This window comes from Anabrus simplex, chromosome 6 (genome assembly GCF_040414725.1).
Source record: "Anabrus simplex isolate iqAnaSimp1 chromosome 6, ASM4041472v1, whole genome shotgun sequence".
Taxonomy (NCBI): domain Eukaryota; kingdom Metazoa; phylum Arthropoda; class Insecta; order Orthoptera; family Tettigoniidae; genus Anabrus; species Anabrus simplex.
In genome coordinates, this window is record NC_090270.1 from 191375029 (window position 1) to 191393572 (window position 18544).

Consider the following 18544-nt stretch of genomic DNA (forward strand, 5'->3'; position numbering starts at 1 on the left):
AATAAATTAATCATCACAGTAATGCATTTTCATTAAAAAAAAATACATGATAATGGCTATGTCCATCACTGTATGGGAATGGATTAATGATCCTATGATTAATCTTATCAAAGTCTGTTAGTATCATTGTTGTATTCCTTTAAACAACAATTATCACTTTCTCATTCACATGCTTGTGTTTAGAGCTAACTAGCGCTTGCACCCATCATTAACAGGACAGTCACTTAGAATGTGCATGATTATATTTTTGTCAACCATTTATTGAGTATTCTACATAGAATTGAAACTTCAAAGTATGAATATTACTTTAATGTCTTCAAGTTTCAAGGTTTTGTTTCTATTGGAGGGTATCTTGGGTAGAGTACTTGTCTACAAACCACAAATCAGGATATGGTTATAATACATTTAGGCCTTATGAAAACCCAAAAATTGAAATAATGTTGCACTTGCATTTCTTCCTGCCAACCTATTATTCCAAGTTTGATTGCTATGATAAATTGATGCTCAGCCTCGTTACAAATGTCTTTTATTCCAGGACTTCTTTATACACAATGTTAGATATCCTTCCCTGGTCTGGATCTTTGGCTGAATGGTCAGCATTGTGACCTTTGGTTCAGAGGGTCTTGAGTTTGATTACCAGCTGAGTCAGGGATTGTAGTTTTATCTGGTTAATTCCTTTGGTTTGGAAACCTTGTGTTTTATCTCAGTACACACCTCTTCATACACACACAACACACCCTATTACCTACCAGTTCAGAAACACACAATTGTGTATACATCCCTCCACACGGGGTTATGCCGGGAAGGGCACCTAGCTGTAACAGGGTCAAGTTCACATGTGCGAGACAGTTCACGCTCGCAACCCTACCAGAATGTGGGAGAAATGGGAGAGGAAGATAACCTTTTCTGGGGTAGAATAAGGCATGTGATCTAACCTGGGAATAGGCAACAAGGAGCTGGCTGTGAGAGAAACACCCTTCAGATTGGCAATTATACATAGAATTCATGATAGTCACTTTTCATTAATTTCACATACAATTAAATCAGATTTATAATGGCTGCAATAGTTAGTTTGTGGTGCCTTCCAAGTGCCTAATAGTATTTCCATGTGATGACCATGAAAATCTTCTCAGCGTTAAATCAACTGTACAGTAAGTGTTAAATGTCTTTCAGATATGCATATTATTCGTCCAAATTTTTTAAGATTCGGCACCAGATATAATGTAGTTCTATTATAAATGGAGTTTTTAGTGCATTTGGTTCTGTTTGTGTTTTCTGACCCTCTTCCCTTTCATACAGGGTGCAAAATCATGCTTTAAAAAAACAAGTATCTGTTTAATATTAAAAAAGTACAGTCATGTGTACAAAGCATTTAAACCACAACCGGTATGATCTCCATGGCAACTCTTTTCAGAGATACATACCGGCCCTTGGACTTTCATATGACCACCACTGTTATTTCCTTTTTCTCTGTATCAGAAAAAGGTATAGAACAGAAAAGTTTGTTAGTAATTCAAAATAAATTTTGTCATCAGCAATTTTTCTGTAAAACCAACCATACAAGAGCTGCTAAGCATCATATAGCTGAGATCATACTCACTCTTATCCTGAATTTAAATGCTAAGATTCAGAAAAATCTATTATATATTTTCCCGTGATGCTGTAACAGGCAAAAAGTAAACTGAACATGATATAGGCCATTAGATGTTCTGTCCAATATAAAAACCAAGTATCTGGTTAATATTAAAAGAGTACAAGGAGAACGATGATTTTATATGAATAAATAGATATACAGCCAAATCACATTATTTTGACCACCTACTAATATCACTGATGGGAGGGCAGAAGGTAGCTAGACAGGCTGAGAATGATTCATGAATTGCTGTTAGGTTGTTAATGTTATCTGGAACTATGCTATCTGCAGTGCATTCCATAGTTGCAGGAGGGTTTTGGCAGAGGGTCCATAGAATGAACATGAACATGATAATCGAGGTGGTCTGACAGATGCTCAGTTTGGTTGAGTCCAAGAAATTAGGAGGCCTGAAAAGTATGTGGAAGTCAGAATCATGACATTCCAACCACTATTTGACATTTTTAGCTGTGTGACATGTCGTATGGTCATGCTGGAAAATCCCATCTATCCCAAGGAAGACAATCATCATGTACGAGTGGACGTGATCAGCAAGGCTGGATTCATAACCAAATCAGTTGAGAGTGCCATCCACATGGATGAGTGTTCCCAAAGAATGCCACAAAAACAATCCCCAGACCATAATGCTGCTGCTATCAGCTTGTGTTTTTTCAGGAGTGGTTACAGGATATTTGTTTTTCATTGTCTCTCTCCTGACAAATCAATATCCATCCATTTGATGAAGCAGGAAATGGGACTCGTAGGAGCAGGCAAACCTTCGCCTATCAGCAGAGGTCCAGTTCTTATACTGTCATGAAAATAGCCTACCTTCATTAGTACAGGTGCAGTGACTATCCCTTTGCTTTGGAGCCCCATTTACAATAGAAATTACCAAACTTTGGAGCTCATGTGTGGCGGCCCCTGGTTCATTTTGACAGTGAGCTTCTCCACTTTTAGCATGTTGCATTTTCCTTGTTAGTTATTCACATAGGTGCCATTTGTCCATTTTTTTTTAAATTTCGTGTGGCTATTTCTAGCCGAGTGCAGCCTTTGTAAGGCAGACCCTCCGATGAGGGTGGGCAGCATCTGCCATGTGTAGGTAACTGCATGTTATTGTGGTGGAGGATAGTGTTATGTGTGGTGTGTGAGTTGCAGGGATGTTGGGGACAGCACAAACACTCAGCCCCCGGGCCATTGGAAATAACCAATGAAGGTTAAAATCCCTGACCCGGCCAGGAATCGAACCCAGGACCCTCTGAACCGAAGGCCAGTACGCTGACCATTCAGCCAACGAGTCGGACAATTGTCCATTTACAATATCCTTTCACTACGACAGCCTGTGAACAGCACCCATTTTACCCATGGCAACAACAAACGATATGTGCAGACAGTTTTCACACTTCTTGCAAACCCCTCATTGTAGGTAACAACTTGGGCTATGCTCTGTTGATACCAAATGTAGAACATAACGGAAATCAGTATATGTAAGTCCCTTTTGGCCCCAAGAGAAAGTTGCCAGTACTTCCCCCATTGACATTGTATTTTTAATTTTTTTTTAGTTTTAAGAATTGCTATTTTCTCACTCTCTTGTTGACTGTCAAGATTTGGGGATAAAATAGTGGACCCAAATTTCATCAATGGTTTCTATGAATTTCAGACTTCCTTCTGCTTCAAATAATCCATGGGGTTGACTGGCCACCTGCCTGTGTATCAGTTATATGTATTCAGTATAATATGTTTGCCACACATGTTTCTCAATGATCAGTGAAGCATTGATTGGGTGGAGGCTCAGTCATTTGTTTCAGTAAGTTACATCAATGCAATCTGTAGTGCATATTTTCTATTTATTTGTTGAATTATAATAATAATACTCGTTTTATGTCCCACTATTTACTTTTACTCCTTTTTTGGGGACACTGAGGGGTTGGAATTTTGTTCTGTAGGAGTTCTTTTACATGTCAGTAAATCTATCGAAATGAGGCTGGAGTATCTGAGCACCTTCAAATACCACAGGACTTAGTTATGATCAAACCTGCCAGTTTGAGCTCTATCATCCAAGCTACTCAGCCCAGCTTTTATTTGTTTCCTTCATGCCAGTCATGATTACTTCAGTATGAAGTTGTCCGGTTCCTTGGCTGAATGGTAAGCATAATCGCCTCTGGTTCAGAGGGCCCTGGGTTCGATTCCTGGCTGGGTCAGAGACTTTTAACCTTAAATGGTAATTTCTCCTGGCTTGAGGACTGGGTGTTTGTACTGTTCCTAACATGCAGTTCCACTACATGGCAAATGCTGCCCACACTCGTTGGAGGGCCTGCCTTACAAGGACTGCACCAGCTAAGCCGAACATGTCCTCGAACACTCCCGACACAAAATGCCTTACGATAAATAAATATGAAGTTGTTTTTGTAGTTTTTTCTTTCAAGACATCTAAGAAATCTACAATCTTCATAGAAATCTACAAATGTTTTGAGGTATAGAACTGGAAAGCAAACTGAACTTGTAGATTTATGTGCCTGTGGATATTGTGAGCATAGCCACTGGAACTCCTGTTTCTCTTGCAGAACAATCTACAGGAATGTGACTTATCATTTCAGAATCCCACATGCATTGGTCGGGATTCAGACCAGCAAACCACAGCGACCTCGGTGAGAAGCAAGAGATGATTTTGTTCAGCTATCACAGCCTTCCCGAGAAAGTTTATCAGATTTCAGGAAACGAAAAATGGTAGAACACAATTTTTAAGACCCTTAATATATGACCTAAAGTGAATTTATAAACTATTTCAGTAATGTCTTCAGTCATTCCAGACAGAAATCCAGGATCATCTACAGAACATAAAAATATAATCTTTTCTTAGACAATGCTGCTCCTCTTGTTTCATTGGAATCTTCTCCTAGAAAGTGTTCGGCTACCCACCCGTATTTTCAGAAGGCAGAAGTATTCATTTCACAGTATGTAAAGATTGGTGATTACAAGGATAATGTTCAGGTAGGGGAGGTGACTAATAAAAATGAAGTATTAAAATTTACCTATGAATAACAAAGGCATTTAAAATATGGTACAAAATTTGAAAACTAGAAAAGCAGGTATAATTGATAATAATCCTTAGGATATACTAAAGGCAATGGGTTGGGATATAGTTTCATATCGGAAGTTCTTACTTGATTATTGTTTGCATGAAGGAGCTATACAAAATGAATGGGGAGTTGTTATACTGTAGTAGCCTCTATGTGTAAAGGAAGGGCTGATAAACATAAAGCTGATAATTACAGGCCAGTCAGCTTGATATATGTTGCACGTAAGTTTTGGGAAAGCATTCTTTCTGATTATATTTGACATGTTTGCAAAATTACCACCTAGTTTTATAGAAGGCAGTTTGGGTTTAGGAAACATTATTCCACTAAAGCTCAACTTATAGGATTCCAGCAAGATATAACAAATATTTTAGAATCAGGAGGTCAGATGGACTGTATCATGACTGACCTATCTAAGGCATTTGATAGGGTTTCTAGGAAACAACTCAGAGAATTAGAGTAGGTGAAGAATTATCTGATCCTGTAATAATTAAGAGGGGAATTCTTCAGGGCAGTATTATTGGACCTTTATGTTTTCTTATATATATTAATAGTATAAATAAAGAATTGGAATCCATGATAGGGTTTTTTTTTCTTTTCGGAATTGTGACTGGCTACAAAAAGACCTCGACAATGTTGTTGATGGACAGCAGACCATGGTATGATGATAGACAGGGTGAAAAATCAGATTGAGAGTCTCACAAAGAGGAAAAGTCCTCTCAGTTTTAATTACTGTGTTGATGGGGTGAAAGTTCCTCATGGGGATCACTACGTACCTAGATGTTAAAATAAGAGTAGATCTTCAATGGGGTAATCACATAAACAGGACTGTAAATAAAGGGTACAGATCTTTTCACATAGTTATGAGGGTATTTAGGAGTTGTAGTAAGGATGTAAATGGAGGTCATATGCAGTACGTCTTTGGTAAGACCGTAGGTAGGATATGGTTCCAGTGTATGGAATCCTCACAAGGATTATTTGATTTGAGAACTGGAGAAGAAGGAAATAAACTTGATTTGTTCTGGGTGATTTCTGTTAAAAGAGTAGCATTACAAAAATGTTTGCTAAGTTTGGGCTGGGAAAACTTGGGAGAAAGGGGGCGAGCTGCTCGACTGTGTGGTTATGTTCTGAGCTGTCGGTGGAGAGATGGTGTGGAATGATATTAGTAGATATATAAGTTTGATTGATGTTTTTAAAAGTAGGTAAGATCATAATATAATGATAAAGTTGAAATTCAAGAGTACAAATTAGAGTTAGGAATTAGAATAATTTACCAAGGAAGATGTTCAATAAATTTCCAAATTTTCTGAAATTATTTAAGAAAATACTAAGTAAACGATAGATGGGAATCTCCTGCCTGGGCAAGTGCTATAAATGCTGATCAATGGTGATTGGTTGATAGTATTCTGTGTTCAGACTGCCCCTGGTTCGATTCCCAAGTGGGTTGGGGATTTTAGTTTTAAGTGGTTAATTCCTAAGACTTAGGGACTGGGTATTTATACTGTCCCCAACATATCTGCAACTCATTCACTATGTACATTACTATCCTCCAGCTCAATAACATGCAGTCTTCCTTACATGCCATATGCTCCCACCCTTGTTGGAGGGTCTTCCTTAAAATGGTTGCACTAGGCTAGCAATAGCCACACAAAATAATAATTATTGTTATATTAATATCATTTGTGTGTAAGGTGTATTATACAGAAGTGCCATCCAATTTTCAGCAGAATGTTGTTATACCTATTCCCAAGAAAGATGGTGCTGACTAAGTGTGATAACTACCACACCATTAGTTTAGTATCTCACGCCTGTAAAATTTTAACATGTATTATTTACAGACGAATAGAAAGACAAGTTGAAACTGAATTAGGAGATCAGTTTGGCTTCAGAAGAAATGTAGGAACACGTGAAGCAGTTCTGACCTTATGTCTGATCTTAGCGGACTGAATAAAGAGGAACAAGCCCACAAACATGGCATTCATAGATCTAAAAAAGCATGTGATATTGTTGATTGAACCAAGCTATTTGAGATTCTGAAGGTGATCAGGTTAAGATACTGAGAATGAAGTGATAAGAATCAAGGACTTTGAAAAAGAAGCAGCAGTCCAGAAAGGAGTGAGGCAAGGTTGCAGTTTATCCCTGCCCCTTTTCAATAATACAGAAAAGGCAGTAAAGGAAATCAAAGAGGTAATTAGAAAAGGAATTAAAATCCAAGGAGGGGAAACCAAAACCCTTAGATTTGCCAATGATATTTTTATTTTATCTGAGTCTGCAGAAGATCTGGAGATACTGCTAAATGCTATGGACGAAGTCTTGGGTGAGGAGTACAAGATGAAAATAAATAAGTCCAAAACAAAAGTAATGGAGTGCAGTCGAATGAAATCGGGTGATGCAGGAAATATTAAAATGGGAAATGAAGTGTTAAGTGAAGTAGATGAATATTGTTACTTGGGTAGTAAAAGAACTAATGATGGCAGAAGTAAAGAGGACATAAAATGCAGACTAGCACAAGCAAGGAAGGCCTTTCTTAAGAAAACAGATTTGTTCTTTGAACATTGATATAGGAATTAGATGTTTTTGAAGATGTGTATTGGAGCGTGGCATTGTACAGAAGTGAAACGTGGACGATAACTAGCTCAGAAAGGTAGAGAATAGAAACTTCTGAAATGTGATGTTACAGAAGAATGCTGAAGTTGAGGTGGATAGATCAAATCATGAATGAAGAGATACTGAATCAGATTGTTGAGAGGAGATCGATTTGACCAAATTTGACAGCAAGAAGTGATAGAATGATAGGAGACACAGGACACACAGGACTTGTTCAGTTTGTTTTTGAGAGAGGTATAGGCGGCAAGAATGGTAGGGGTAGACTAAGGTATGAATATGACAAGCAGATTTGAGCAGATGTAGGATGTAGTAATTACACAGATTTGACAAAGTTAACACAGCATAGGGTAGCATGGAGAGCTGCATCAAACAAGTTTATGGATTGATGACTCAAACAACTATATCATAAACATTTTTACCAGGCCTTTGCAGGTGAGACATAGTATTTACAGCAGGGTTGTAGTGGAAACAGAAATAGGTTTCAGACTCACTCGTGAAATGACAAAATTAAATATGAACATCCGTGTAACGAGTTGCTTAGAAGGGCTTTGGATCAATTAAAACAGAAAGATAATTGTATTAAATTAGTTGTAAATATTTATATAATCATAATATGCATCTGTTTATTTGAAGAAAATGCAAAATCAGAAGGGCAAGAAAACTGCAACCCTCAGCTATAGCAAAACATTAGAATATATTGTGCTGTGTTAACTTAACTCAATGGGTGATCCACCTACTGTATTTAAAATAGTTTTGTAAGCTCTAACTGGTTTAAGTATTGAGACATATTTACCACCAGCACTATCAATTAGTTATATGTCTTAATAATTTTCTAGAGTATCTGGAAAATAATAATAATAATAATAATAATAATAATAATAATAATAATAATAATAATAATAATAAAAACAAAACATTAATGAAGATGTTTTTCACTGTTTCCGCTAATTTAAAAATAAAAAGTTCTGTCGCACTTGGATTTTTGAAGTAATAATTAGTATCACACATTTCAGAGATTTATGAAGCAGTGTAGGTAAAAATACAGTTGGCAGTATGATTAGATACTGAATTTCTTCACTGTGGACCTTTGAAATAATGCGGGAGGTTTAAAACATTAACGTATTATAAAACAAAGAAACTTCAGCCAAGGAAAAAGGAAATTTTTTTCAGACTGCATTCCTCCTTTTCCAGATAGGTTTTGGGCTCCATTCCGGTGTGTTACGGCATCACTACATCCCTGGTTTACAGTGCACATTGTCTTATGTTATGGGCTAGAACAAATTTGTTACTCTCATTGACCTATCTCAGTCTCTCATCCTTGGCTCTGATAATACAAAAGTCACTGATGTATGAGCAATGCTAGTAATGCCATTCTTATGTAGCCAGTCCCTGTTATGAATGGTGTGAAAATGTTGATCATAGGGTTGATTGATGTACACATTTTAATGGACTTGGTAGACTGATATGTAATAGCAACTTCTGGCTCAGTGAGCAAAGCAACAGGATACTACCTCACTCCTCATTTTCCGTTAATGACTGAGCTTGATACCTGCAGTCGCTTAAGTGCGGCCTGTATCCAGTATTTGGGAGATAGTACGTTCGAACCCCACTGTCGGCAGCCTTGAAGATGGTTTTTCCGTGGTTTCCCATTTTCACACCAGGCAAAATGCTGGGGCTGTACCTTAATTAAGGCCACGGCCGTTTCCTTCCCAGTCCTAGACCTTTCCTGTCCCATCGTCGCCATAAGACATATCTGTGTCGGTGCAACATAAAGCCAAAAAAAAATCCGTGAATGCATCTTCAGTGAAGTCTAGGCCCTCTATGACAGCTGATGGTGGAGTTATTGTGTGGATCCCATCAGTCTTCAGACTGAGACATACATATATTCAGTGTTACGTTATTTGCAACTAAAGTTTTACTATACATATCCTTTGTCTGCAGAACTCATATTATCCATAAGTTGGCCACAAAACTTGTTTTATCCAAATTAAATTATTAAGTTGCAATGTGGATGATATGAATGAAAATGAGATGCATCTTGTGAGACAGATCTCAGAAGAGGATTGAGACTGAAGTCATTTTTGAGATACATCTCGCCATTCAGATGAATAAAGTTTTACGTGAGAGGTGTATCGTACACTGGCTGTCGTATCTGTCGGCTGGTATTGCAGCCGAATAAATAAACACCCTGTAATAAAGGAAACATTTTGAACATCTCATGCTCTAGCTCCATTTTTTAAATTTCTTCTGGCTTAGTTTATTTCAAAATGATGGTAAGGGAGAAAGGAAGCGCAAAGTTTCATGTTTTTGGCCTGCTCTCTATCACTTTGAGTCACCCACTGGGCAGTCTGAACAAATTTCAGATCCTTCTCCATTCAGTGAGATGAAGCTCTGGTGTATTTGTCTATATCGGGAAATGTTTCTCCGAGAGAATCCACTAACAAGATGTATCTTGGCACAGAGGTCACTATGAGAAGTGTTTTTATTCTTCTGTGTATGAGATACATCTCAGTATTGTGAGACTGAAGATGGATCTCAGGCTTATTCGTATTATTCAGTAACTCTATGGTTAAATCTTTATTTAACACTAGCTATATTACCCGGCGCTGCCCGGGCATTTTTTTGTTTCCTTTAGGTATTTTATTATCCGTTAATTATGCGCGAAGATAATTTTTTAGATTTTGTTATTACGATGACTGATTAAGAACTGTTTTGTAGTTTGGAAATTATTGTTGTGTTTAATTTCAAGTCTTATAGATTATTTTCTTTCTCGTTAATCAAAATAATATCGGTAAGTTTGGACATTTTCTTCATCACCACTTTTCGCCATGCTTACGCAGCTAAACTGGTACTTAAAAAGCATCCATAGTGCCCCAGTATAACTCAGCGACCGTGGAAACTATGGATTCGATGCTAATATTGGTCGTTTTCGATTATTCGTGTACGCCATTCCCTCCCTTATTTTGCTAAAAGGTGTTTTACTCCTCCAGTATCTTTTCGAGATAGTAATTCGTATTTGTATGAAGTTTAGTTGTGAGCTATTCTGGAAGATTTTGTACACACGTATATCTACAATTTAAGTAATTTTCTCTTTCACTCCTTTTATTTTTAGGATTTATGTTACTTATTTCAAGTGTTTTAAGTTTTCTTCATGTGACGTTGATTGAGAACTCTTTTGTAAATTTATTTTGAAATATTGTTATGTGTATAATTTTATGTTTTAGCTTGAAACTATTTTGTTTTGCCTTAACGTATTTCCTTGAGGCTGCCCAGATTGTCTGGGAAGTAATTGATCCTTTCAAACTATAATAAAAATAATTTATAACATAATGTATTTACGTGTCGCATGTACTTGATGTACTTGATTCCAGCTGTTACTGGGACTGTCACCCACCAGGCATGCTAGGGGTGTCTTACACCACGTAATTTTTGTTCAGATAGTTCAGTAAGTCATGTGTGAACCGATTTTATTTGAGATCTATGCTGGAATACAACATATACATTCATAATCTCGGTCATTTTGGACATTCTTTTTTCACCCCTTCTCAAGCTCCATTCCGACTGGGCCTGAAGTATGAGTTGAACGGTATCCAAAGTCACGGGGTTTGGGTAGTCCTGCCCCCACAGTCATTGTTTGTTTGTTTGTTCATTTGAAAGCTATGCTGGAACATACATTCATCCATAATCCCTGTGCCGATGCGTGTGAACTTGGCCTTAAACGACATCTGGAGTGTCAATATTCATCTCAGTGATGCCAAAAACTATGGATTCTAATATTGGTCGTTTCCTATTACTTTTATACTTCATCCCTTTTCTATTCCCGCTCAGAGGTGTGCACACACATAAATCCATAAACTGGACCATTTTGGACTTTTTTCAGCCCCTCTCACCACCATGCCGATGGGAACTGAACTTGGACTTCAACGACATGCGGAGTGTCACTGTTCATCTCAGCGACCCCAAAACCTATGGTTTTGACACTATTTTTGATTATTTTTATACTGTATATACCACCCCCTCCCGATCACAATCCGTGGGGTTGCTTACCCCCACAGTGCTTTTCTCGAGACAATCATGTGTAGCAGAATCTCTCCTTGGCCTAGACTACATTTACGCACGTGCCTACTTCAAACACCAGACCTGTATTCTACTGTACAATCCTTGAGCTGATGTTGTCATGGTTACTGCTGGTCATTTCTTCATCCAGTTTCTAGAGCGGGGTAGTGTGATGCCAATATCTCCTAAACGGCTGGTTTTAGGCCCTTAAAAAATTGTTTTCGGGGCCCATAGGGCCTCACCGAGTTTTGTTCTACGCATCGTGAGACTTAAAATGAGCTTTGTCTTGTCCTTGTTCAAAAAATTGAATATTTCGCCTATATTAGCCTATGTTAACGTGCCAAAGGGCCTAAATGTAGGGATTGGAGAGGGATGTTAAAATTTCTTGTAGATGGGGTTACCTGCAGGGTCCTAAAAGGTAAGTGTACCAAATTTGGTTCAGATTGGTGGTACATTATGGATTTGTAATAAGGTACAGACAGACAGACAGACAGACAGACAGACAGACATACATACATACATACATACATTCTGCTTTATATATATAGATACTTTTTTCAGACTTGCTTTATCCAAATTAAATTACAATAAATGTATGGGTCAAATCTTTATTTAACTTCTTTTTTTCATATCAGAGAGACATAAGCTAACATTAAAATCGGTGAAAGTTGTTCGTTAAAAAGATTGAATTAGCAGTGTGTTTTTGTTGGTTATTCCAAAAATCACCTATGGTGGATAAGATGAGTTCTACAACTGATCACCTCATAATATGATAAAAAATAAACTTTAATATCACTTTCATTCAGGTATCACTTAATAATACAATATAGTAAAGTATGCATTTATATAACCAATAGAAGCCATGCTATCGTGTTCATAAAAGCTAGAAATGTGTTTAACTTAGTTTTGCAAAGAGAGACCAGGATAAAAAAATGATATGCGAGAGAAATCCAAGCCCAGTCTCAGGAAACATTATAATTTTGACTAATACTGACCTTTATTGTTTCCAAATCCTCCTTACATTCCTCGATGCCTTTCTCAGTACTAAATATTATATGAGATCCGAATTTCCATAGATTCACATCAAAGACAAGAAGTTAGGAAAGAAGACAGGAACATACATGACAGATAAAACTCAACTTGGTAGGTTAATATACAGAAAGCATAACAGAAAGAAGAGATAAGGACAAACATGATAACACTGCTGAATAAGGACAAACTTATCATTTGTACAGTTTATCCTTATTGCTTTTTTTGGACTGTCCTTTCCAGTTGCTTTAAAGAATGTGCTGTCTGACTTTAAACTGCTTTTTGTTCACAGAAAATGCCTAAGAAGAGTCTAGTGGAGCAGGTGTTTGTTTTGCCTGATGATAGTGATATTACTACTTTTGGAAAGGATGAAGTCCTTCCATCCCTCCCATTGCCTTCACTCAATCACACTATAAACCGATACATTGAATCATTGAAACCATTTATGAAAGATGCAACAGAATTTTCAGAAGCAATACGTGTGGCTCGGGAGTTCGAGAAGGGTGAAGGGAAAGTGTTGCATGAGAAGTTGGCACAACGAGCAGCTGGTCAGCGGAACTGGGTAAGAAGGTACCAGATCGTGATGTATCTTGTTTAATGATCATATGAGTTTCTTTCAAATCTTCACTTTGTTTTTGCATGAGAGTTATCTTTATTTTATTCTCTGGACAAAAAAGCCTTGCAATATAGATATCATCACACTGATTTCATACCTTCTAAAATCTACAGCCTGCCTAGCTGAGCAGTAATCACTTGGCAGGGAAAAGTCCTGAACACGTTCATTGCTGATCACACATGTAGTGTATGACACTAGTTTAAAATTGTGTGCTAGTGCATGATAGGAAAAGGACAATGAAATGTGATGTTAAGAAACACCTATCATTTTCGTCACACACTTCCTATACCAGGTGGTCCAGCCGTAGTCAGATATGTGCAAGCATATTCTGGTCACTGCATAATTACTCTCTTCTGTCTTTTTGGCACCTTTCAATAAGACATCTTCAATTCATAGTAAGATACAGCATTTTCTTATTTGGGGAGAATTGTAATTAATTAATATACCATTATTAGAGATAGTATACCAGGCAAAGTATTTACTGGCATCTTGGAAGGGAGGGTCCAATCAGTCATTGAGAGGAAGTTGGATGAAAACCAGTGTGGTTTCAGACCACAGAGAGGCTGTCAGAATCAGATTTTCAGTACGTGTCAGGTAATTAAAAAATGCTACGAGAGGAATAGGCAGTTGTGTTTATGTTTCGTAGATCTAGAGAAAGCATATGACAGGGTACCGAGGGAAAAGATGTTCGCTACACTGGCCATGGAAATTAAAGGTAGATTGTTAAAATCAATCAAAGGCATTTATGTTGACAATTGGGCTTCAGTGAGAATTGATGGTAGAATGAGTTCTTGGTTCAGGCTACTTACAGGGGTTAGACAAGGCTGTAATCTTTCACCTTTATTGTTTGTAGTTTACATGGATCATCTGCTGAAAGGTATAAAATGGCAGGGAGGGATTTAGTTAGGTGGAAATGTAGTAAGCAGTCTGGCCTGTGCTGACGACTTGGTCTTAATGGCAGATTGTGCCGAAAGCCTGCAGTCTAATATCTTGGAATTTGAAAATAGGTGCAATGAGTATGGTATGAAAATTAGCCTCTCGAAGACTAAATTGATGTCAGTAGGTAAGAAATTCAACAGAATTGAATGTCAGATTGGTGATACAAAGCTAGAACAGGTCAATAATTTCAAGTATTTAGGTTGTGTGTTCTCCCAGGATGGTAATATATTAAGTGAGATTGAATCAAGGTGTCGTAAAGCTAATGCAGTGAGCTTGCAGTTGCGATCAACAGTATTCTGTAAGAAGGAAGTCAGCTCCCAGACAAAACTATCTTTACATCGGTCTGTTTTCAGAGCAACTTTGCTTTACGGGAGCAAAAGCTGGGTGGACTCAGGATATCTTATTCATAAGTTAGAAGTAACAGACATGAACGATGGACGCATAAACCGGCTTGGGGTCATGTGAGGCGAATGGAGGAAGATAGGTTACCTACCAGAATAATGGACTCTGTTATGGAGGTTAAGAGAAGTAGAGGTAGACCAAGACGAGGATGGTTAGATTCGGTTTTTAACAATTTAAAGATAAGAGGTATAGAACTAAATGAGGCCACAACACTAGTTGCAAATCGAGGATTGTGGCGATGTTTAGTAAATTCACAGAGGCTTGCAGACTGAACTCTGAAAGGCATAACAGTCTATAATGATAATATATGTATGTATGTATGTATGTATGTATGTATGTATTAGAGAAAGTTCAGTAAAATGACAGAACTTGAAATAATTTTTGCCTGCAGCATATTATTTATTTTTGTTATATGCATTTTTGTTTGGATGGGCAGCAATGTAGTTCCATAAACTTTGTGAGGCCTAAAGAAAAGACAAGTTTCAACTGAAAGAAAAGTGCCATGGCAGGTGTACAGAGATGAAGAGATTCTGAAGTTACATACTGTTCCATACAACAAATGTACTTAGGTTGGCAAATATGCTGTCTTCTTTGCATCTGCAGTGAACATGTTAAGAGTTTGTATAAGACTAGGTTTGTCTGTCGTTTCTATGTTTGTCATTGATTTGCAGGTACCCTTTTCCTGTAAAATTAGTGCTCCTAATGTGTTATATTTAAGAGCCTTGTCTTACACTTGATTACTCCTCCAAAACAAAATTGTAGCACCTTGGTGTCATCAGAAACTGTAAAAGTAGTTGGAAGGGTGTCAAACCAATAACATTATTGAATTATTGAACAGATTAGTAGATTCTGGCAACTGTTGCTTGCTGCCAGATGATCAAATTGGGACACACTGCACAGGTCTTAGAAACACCCATCCGAGAGGGAGGGAAGTTGATAGTGGCAGTTACATCTAACCTTCTCTATTTTATAAAAGTATAGCGACCCACCAAGCTGTGTCATTTTGTCTTGTAGTTGAAATTTCAGCCCATTTAATGTGTCTCTGCAGCTTAATATCTCACAAAACCATCAAAGTTTGTCAGTTGACATTGACTCTCAAAGCTTGCACAGTATATAATCCCAAAACTATTAAACAGAAGGGTTTGTATTCCACCAAGATAAAAGGGGGCTTTTGTGTGTTTAGTCAACAGCAGAAAGTTATTGAAGAATGGCCAAGATACTCACCTATCATATTTATAGGGCATTGTGCCATTACAGTTGTTTCAGATATATATGAATAAACACTTCATTTGAAGGTTTTAGTGCTTTAAAAGCACTCCAGTTTTATGCAAAAACACTGCCAGAAAAAAAAAAAATAGCACACCCTTTGATAGACTTCCACTTCACTCAAGATTTATTGTAGAAACAATATATAAGGAGTACATGAAATGATTACATTCACAGCTCAGTAGCTCAAGCAGTTCTGAGGTACCAGGTATGGACCCATGCTGAAACACCCATATTAGTACGCAGTGTAGCTTCCATGGGCAGCAATGCAGGCACTGACTCAGGCATGCAGCTGATCATACAGGTGTCTTGGGATACATTATTCTATGCTTCCTTGACCTGTTCACGTAGTTTTGTAAGAGTTGTGAGTTGACGAGTCACAAGAGTCATTTGTCTTCCCATTATGTCGCACACATGCTCAATTGGAGACAAGCCCGGAGATCGTGCTGGCCAGGGAAGTTGCTGCAAGTCTTGCAGAGCACGTTGAGTTTCATGGGTAGTGTGCGGGTGAGCACTATCCTGTTTGAACAGTGCATCACCTTCCTGTCGCAAGAACAGCAAAAGAACAGTTCTAGCAACATTCCGCACGTACCGAGCACAGGTCAGCATTCCCTCCACAAACACCAAAGGTGAACAAGAGCTGTAGCTTATCACACCCCAGACCACAAGGCCTGGGGTTGGGCCAGTGTGTCTTGGACAAATGCACTCTACTAGACAGAGCTCACCAGGTCTATGTCATACGCATGAACGATCATTACTTGCGTGCAGACAGAATCTCCTTTCATTGCTGAAGACCGTGGCACGCTGTTCCATCCACCAGGTGATCTGATGACACAAGCATGTCGATGCTGTGGCACGAGTGGAAGACAGGCTAGAGATGTGTGTGCCTGTCGTCCCACTGCTAGTAACCGATTCGGAACAGTTTGTGTTGACACTTCTGAGCTTACATTCGCTCTTATCTGTGGTGTGGTAGCTGTACGATCTACCAATGCTTCTCTTGTAGTATGATGGTCTTGGCAGACGTCTGAGCTGCGTGGACGTCCAGAACCTCGTCTATGAGTGTGAGAATGTTCACGTGTCCACTATTGCCAAAATCATTGTACATCTGACATGGCACATCCAACATATGTGGCAGTTCTCTGAAAGGACCATCCCACCACTTAGAAGGTCACAATTTGACCCCTTTCAAACTCGCTCAGTTGGCTGTAAGAAGCACGAGTGCATCTCTGTAGCATGGTGCCAGCTTGCTTTACACGTTTGCACCACACCGAGTCTTATGGCCCCGAACATTCACTTTAAAAGGGTAGACATAGATGCCGTTCTGGTAGCTGCTATTTGCTGGCAGATGACATTGAAACCATTATCAGAACATCTACTATCCCCCAGGTGGCATATGCCATCATTGGATCAAAATCGACATCCTCTTTCCAGATGTTCTAATTTTTTACAATTCCCCAGAATAAGATAAGGATGTAACCAACAAATCAGTCATTTTTCAGGAGAGAGGAACATTATTTTTGGGGCTAATTTCATAAAAGCAAAGCAAAGTCATCTCCGTACAGGCCATGAAGGCCCAAGGAGGGGTGGAAGGTAAAGGCTTCCACTATCCATAACCTCAACACTTGATTGGGTAGAGTGGTTAGCCTTTGCCCCCAGGAATTAACCTGGTACTCATTTTTGGTGTAGGCTGAGTGAACCTCAGGGCCATGTGCACCTCCGGAAGTGGAAATCTTGTTTCTTAAATTTTATGACTTCCTGACAGGGATTCGAATCCATGTCCTTCCGGGCGAACCGAGTACGCTTTTACCGCCTCGGCAGCCCCTGGCTAATTTCATGGTATACACTATTTAAACCAATTGTGTATTTATGCAAGTGTACAAAGGAGTTCATCTATTAAAAACAATATTTTATTTTTATAACTTTAGTTTTTAAAAAATAATGTATGGATTGGAAGTGATACGATACAAAATAATTTGCAGGTTTGTCTTACATTTGTATATAACAGAAGGGAAATCCTGTACATGCACTTGGAACACAAATGATAGCAAATTATATTAGTGTAATAATAAAAATAACAACAATAAAAATGTCAAGAATATATCTCAAAATATAGATGTGATATCGTGTGTGGTCTTTATTTAAATGATCTGTTACACCTGTTGATGAACCAACACAAGCACTGTCCACCGTTTTGACTGATATTCCATCCTTATACTACAGAGGACAAAGTGTTGCTGCTAGCTGTAAACCAGATTGTAGTTCAAATGTAAGACATACGATGACACCCCAGCATAGAGGCATGATGATGATACACCCTATTTCCACTGAAATTTCACCTTTCAAAAATTTGTTGGTTTTATCCTTATTCTGGGGAGGTCTTCAATTATTAGAAAATGTTAAGGATTTGTTGGATCAAGTTTCTGTTCTGTCAATTGCCACAGAAGCAGGTATTGTAAAAAAGAAAAAACTACTCGAATGACTTCTTTGCTTCCAAGGTATTGTGGAGTAAGTTAATATTTCCTATTTTGTGTTTCCTGTACCACGGTTATCGAATTGTGAATATCAAACCACTGTCAGAATTCTGCGCCCGGGACTATCTCCTCAGTCTGCATTCGTATTTCCCTTCTATCTTGCCGTGTGTGATGTTGTATCCAGCTATATATGTCAATGCCTTAGATGTGAGCAGAATAGGCTTTTTTTTTCTTTTCTTTTTTTTCAAGACTTCACATGGTTTCCATGCTCAGTAATAGTAACTTGTTGTATACAAGGAACTTGGTATACAAGGCACAACATAAAAGTTTATTGCTTCAACACATTTATACAATATGTACATGAAATAGAACTAAACTTTTCTTGAAAGTTTGGACAAAACGTTCAGCTTCACCATTAGATTGAGGGTGAAAAGGCGGAGCCAGGATATACCGA

General features: G+C 38.1%; 1 protein-coding gene across 4 annotated transcripts in view; it reads left to right on the forward strand.

Moving 5' to 3' along the window:
- Positions 1 to 18544, forward strand: part of CROT (Carnitine O-octanoyltransferase) — a 160754-nt gene that overhangs the window by 28945 nt on the left and 113265 nt on the right. For all 4 annotated transcript variants that reach the window (XM_067149186.2, XM_067149185.2, XM_068228089.1 and 1 more), the window contains exon 2: positions 12689 to 12958. In XM_067149186.2, coding sequence (XP_067005287.2) covers positions 12692 to 12958 — 267 coding nt within the window. In that variant the 5' untranslated portion in view covers positions 12689 to 12691. The remainder of the gene's footprint in view (positions 1 to 12688; positions 12959 to 18544) is intronic.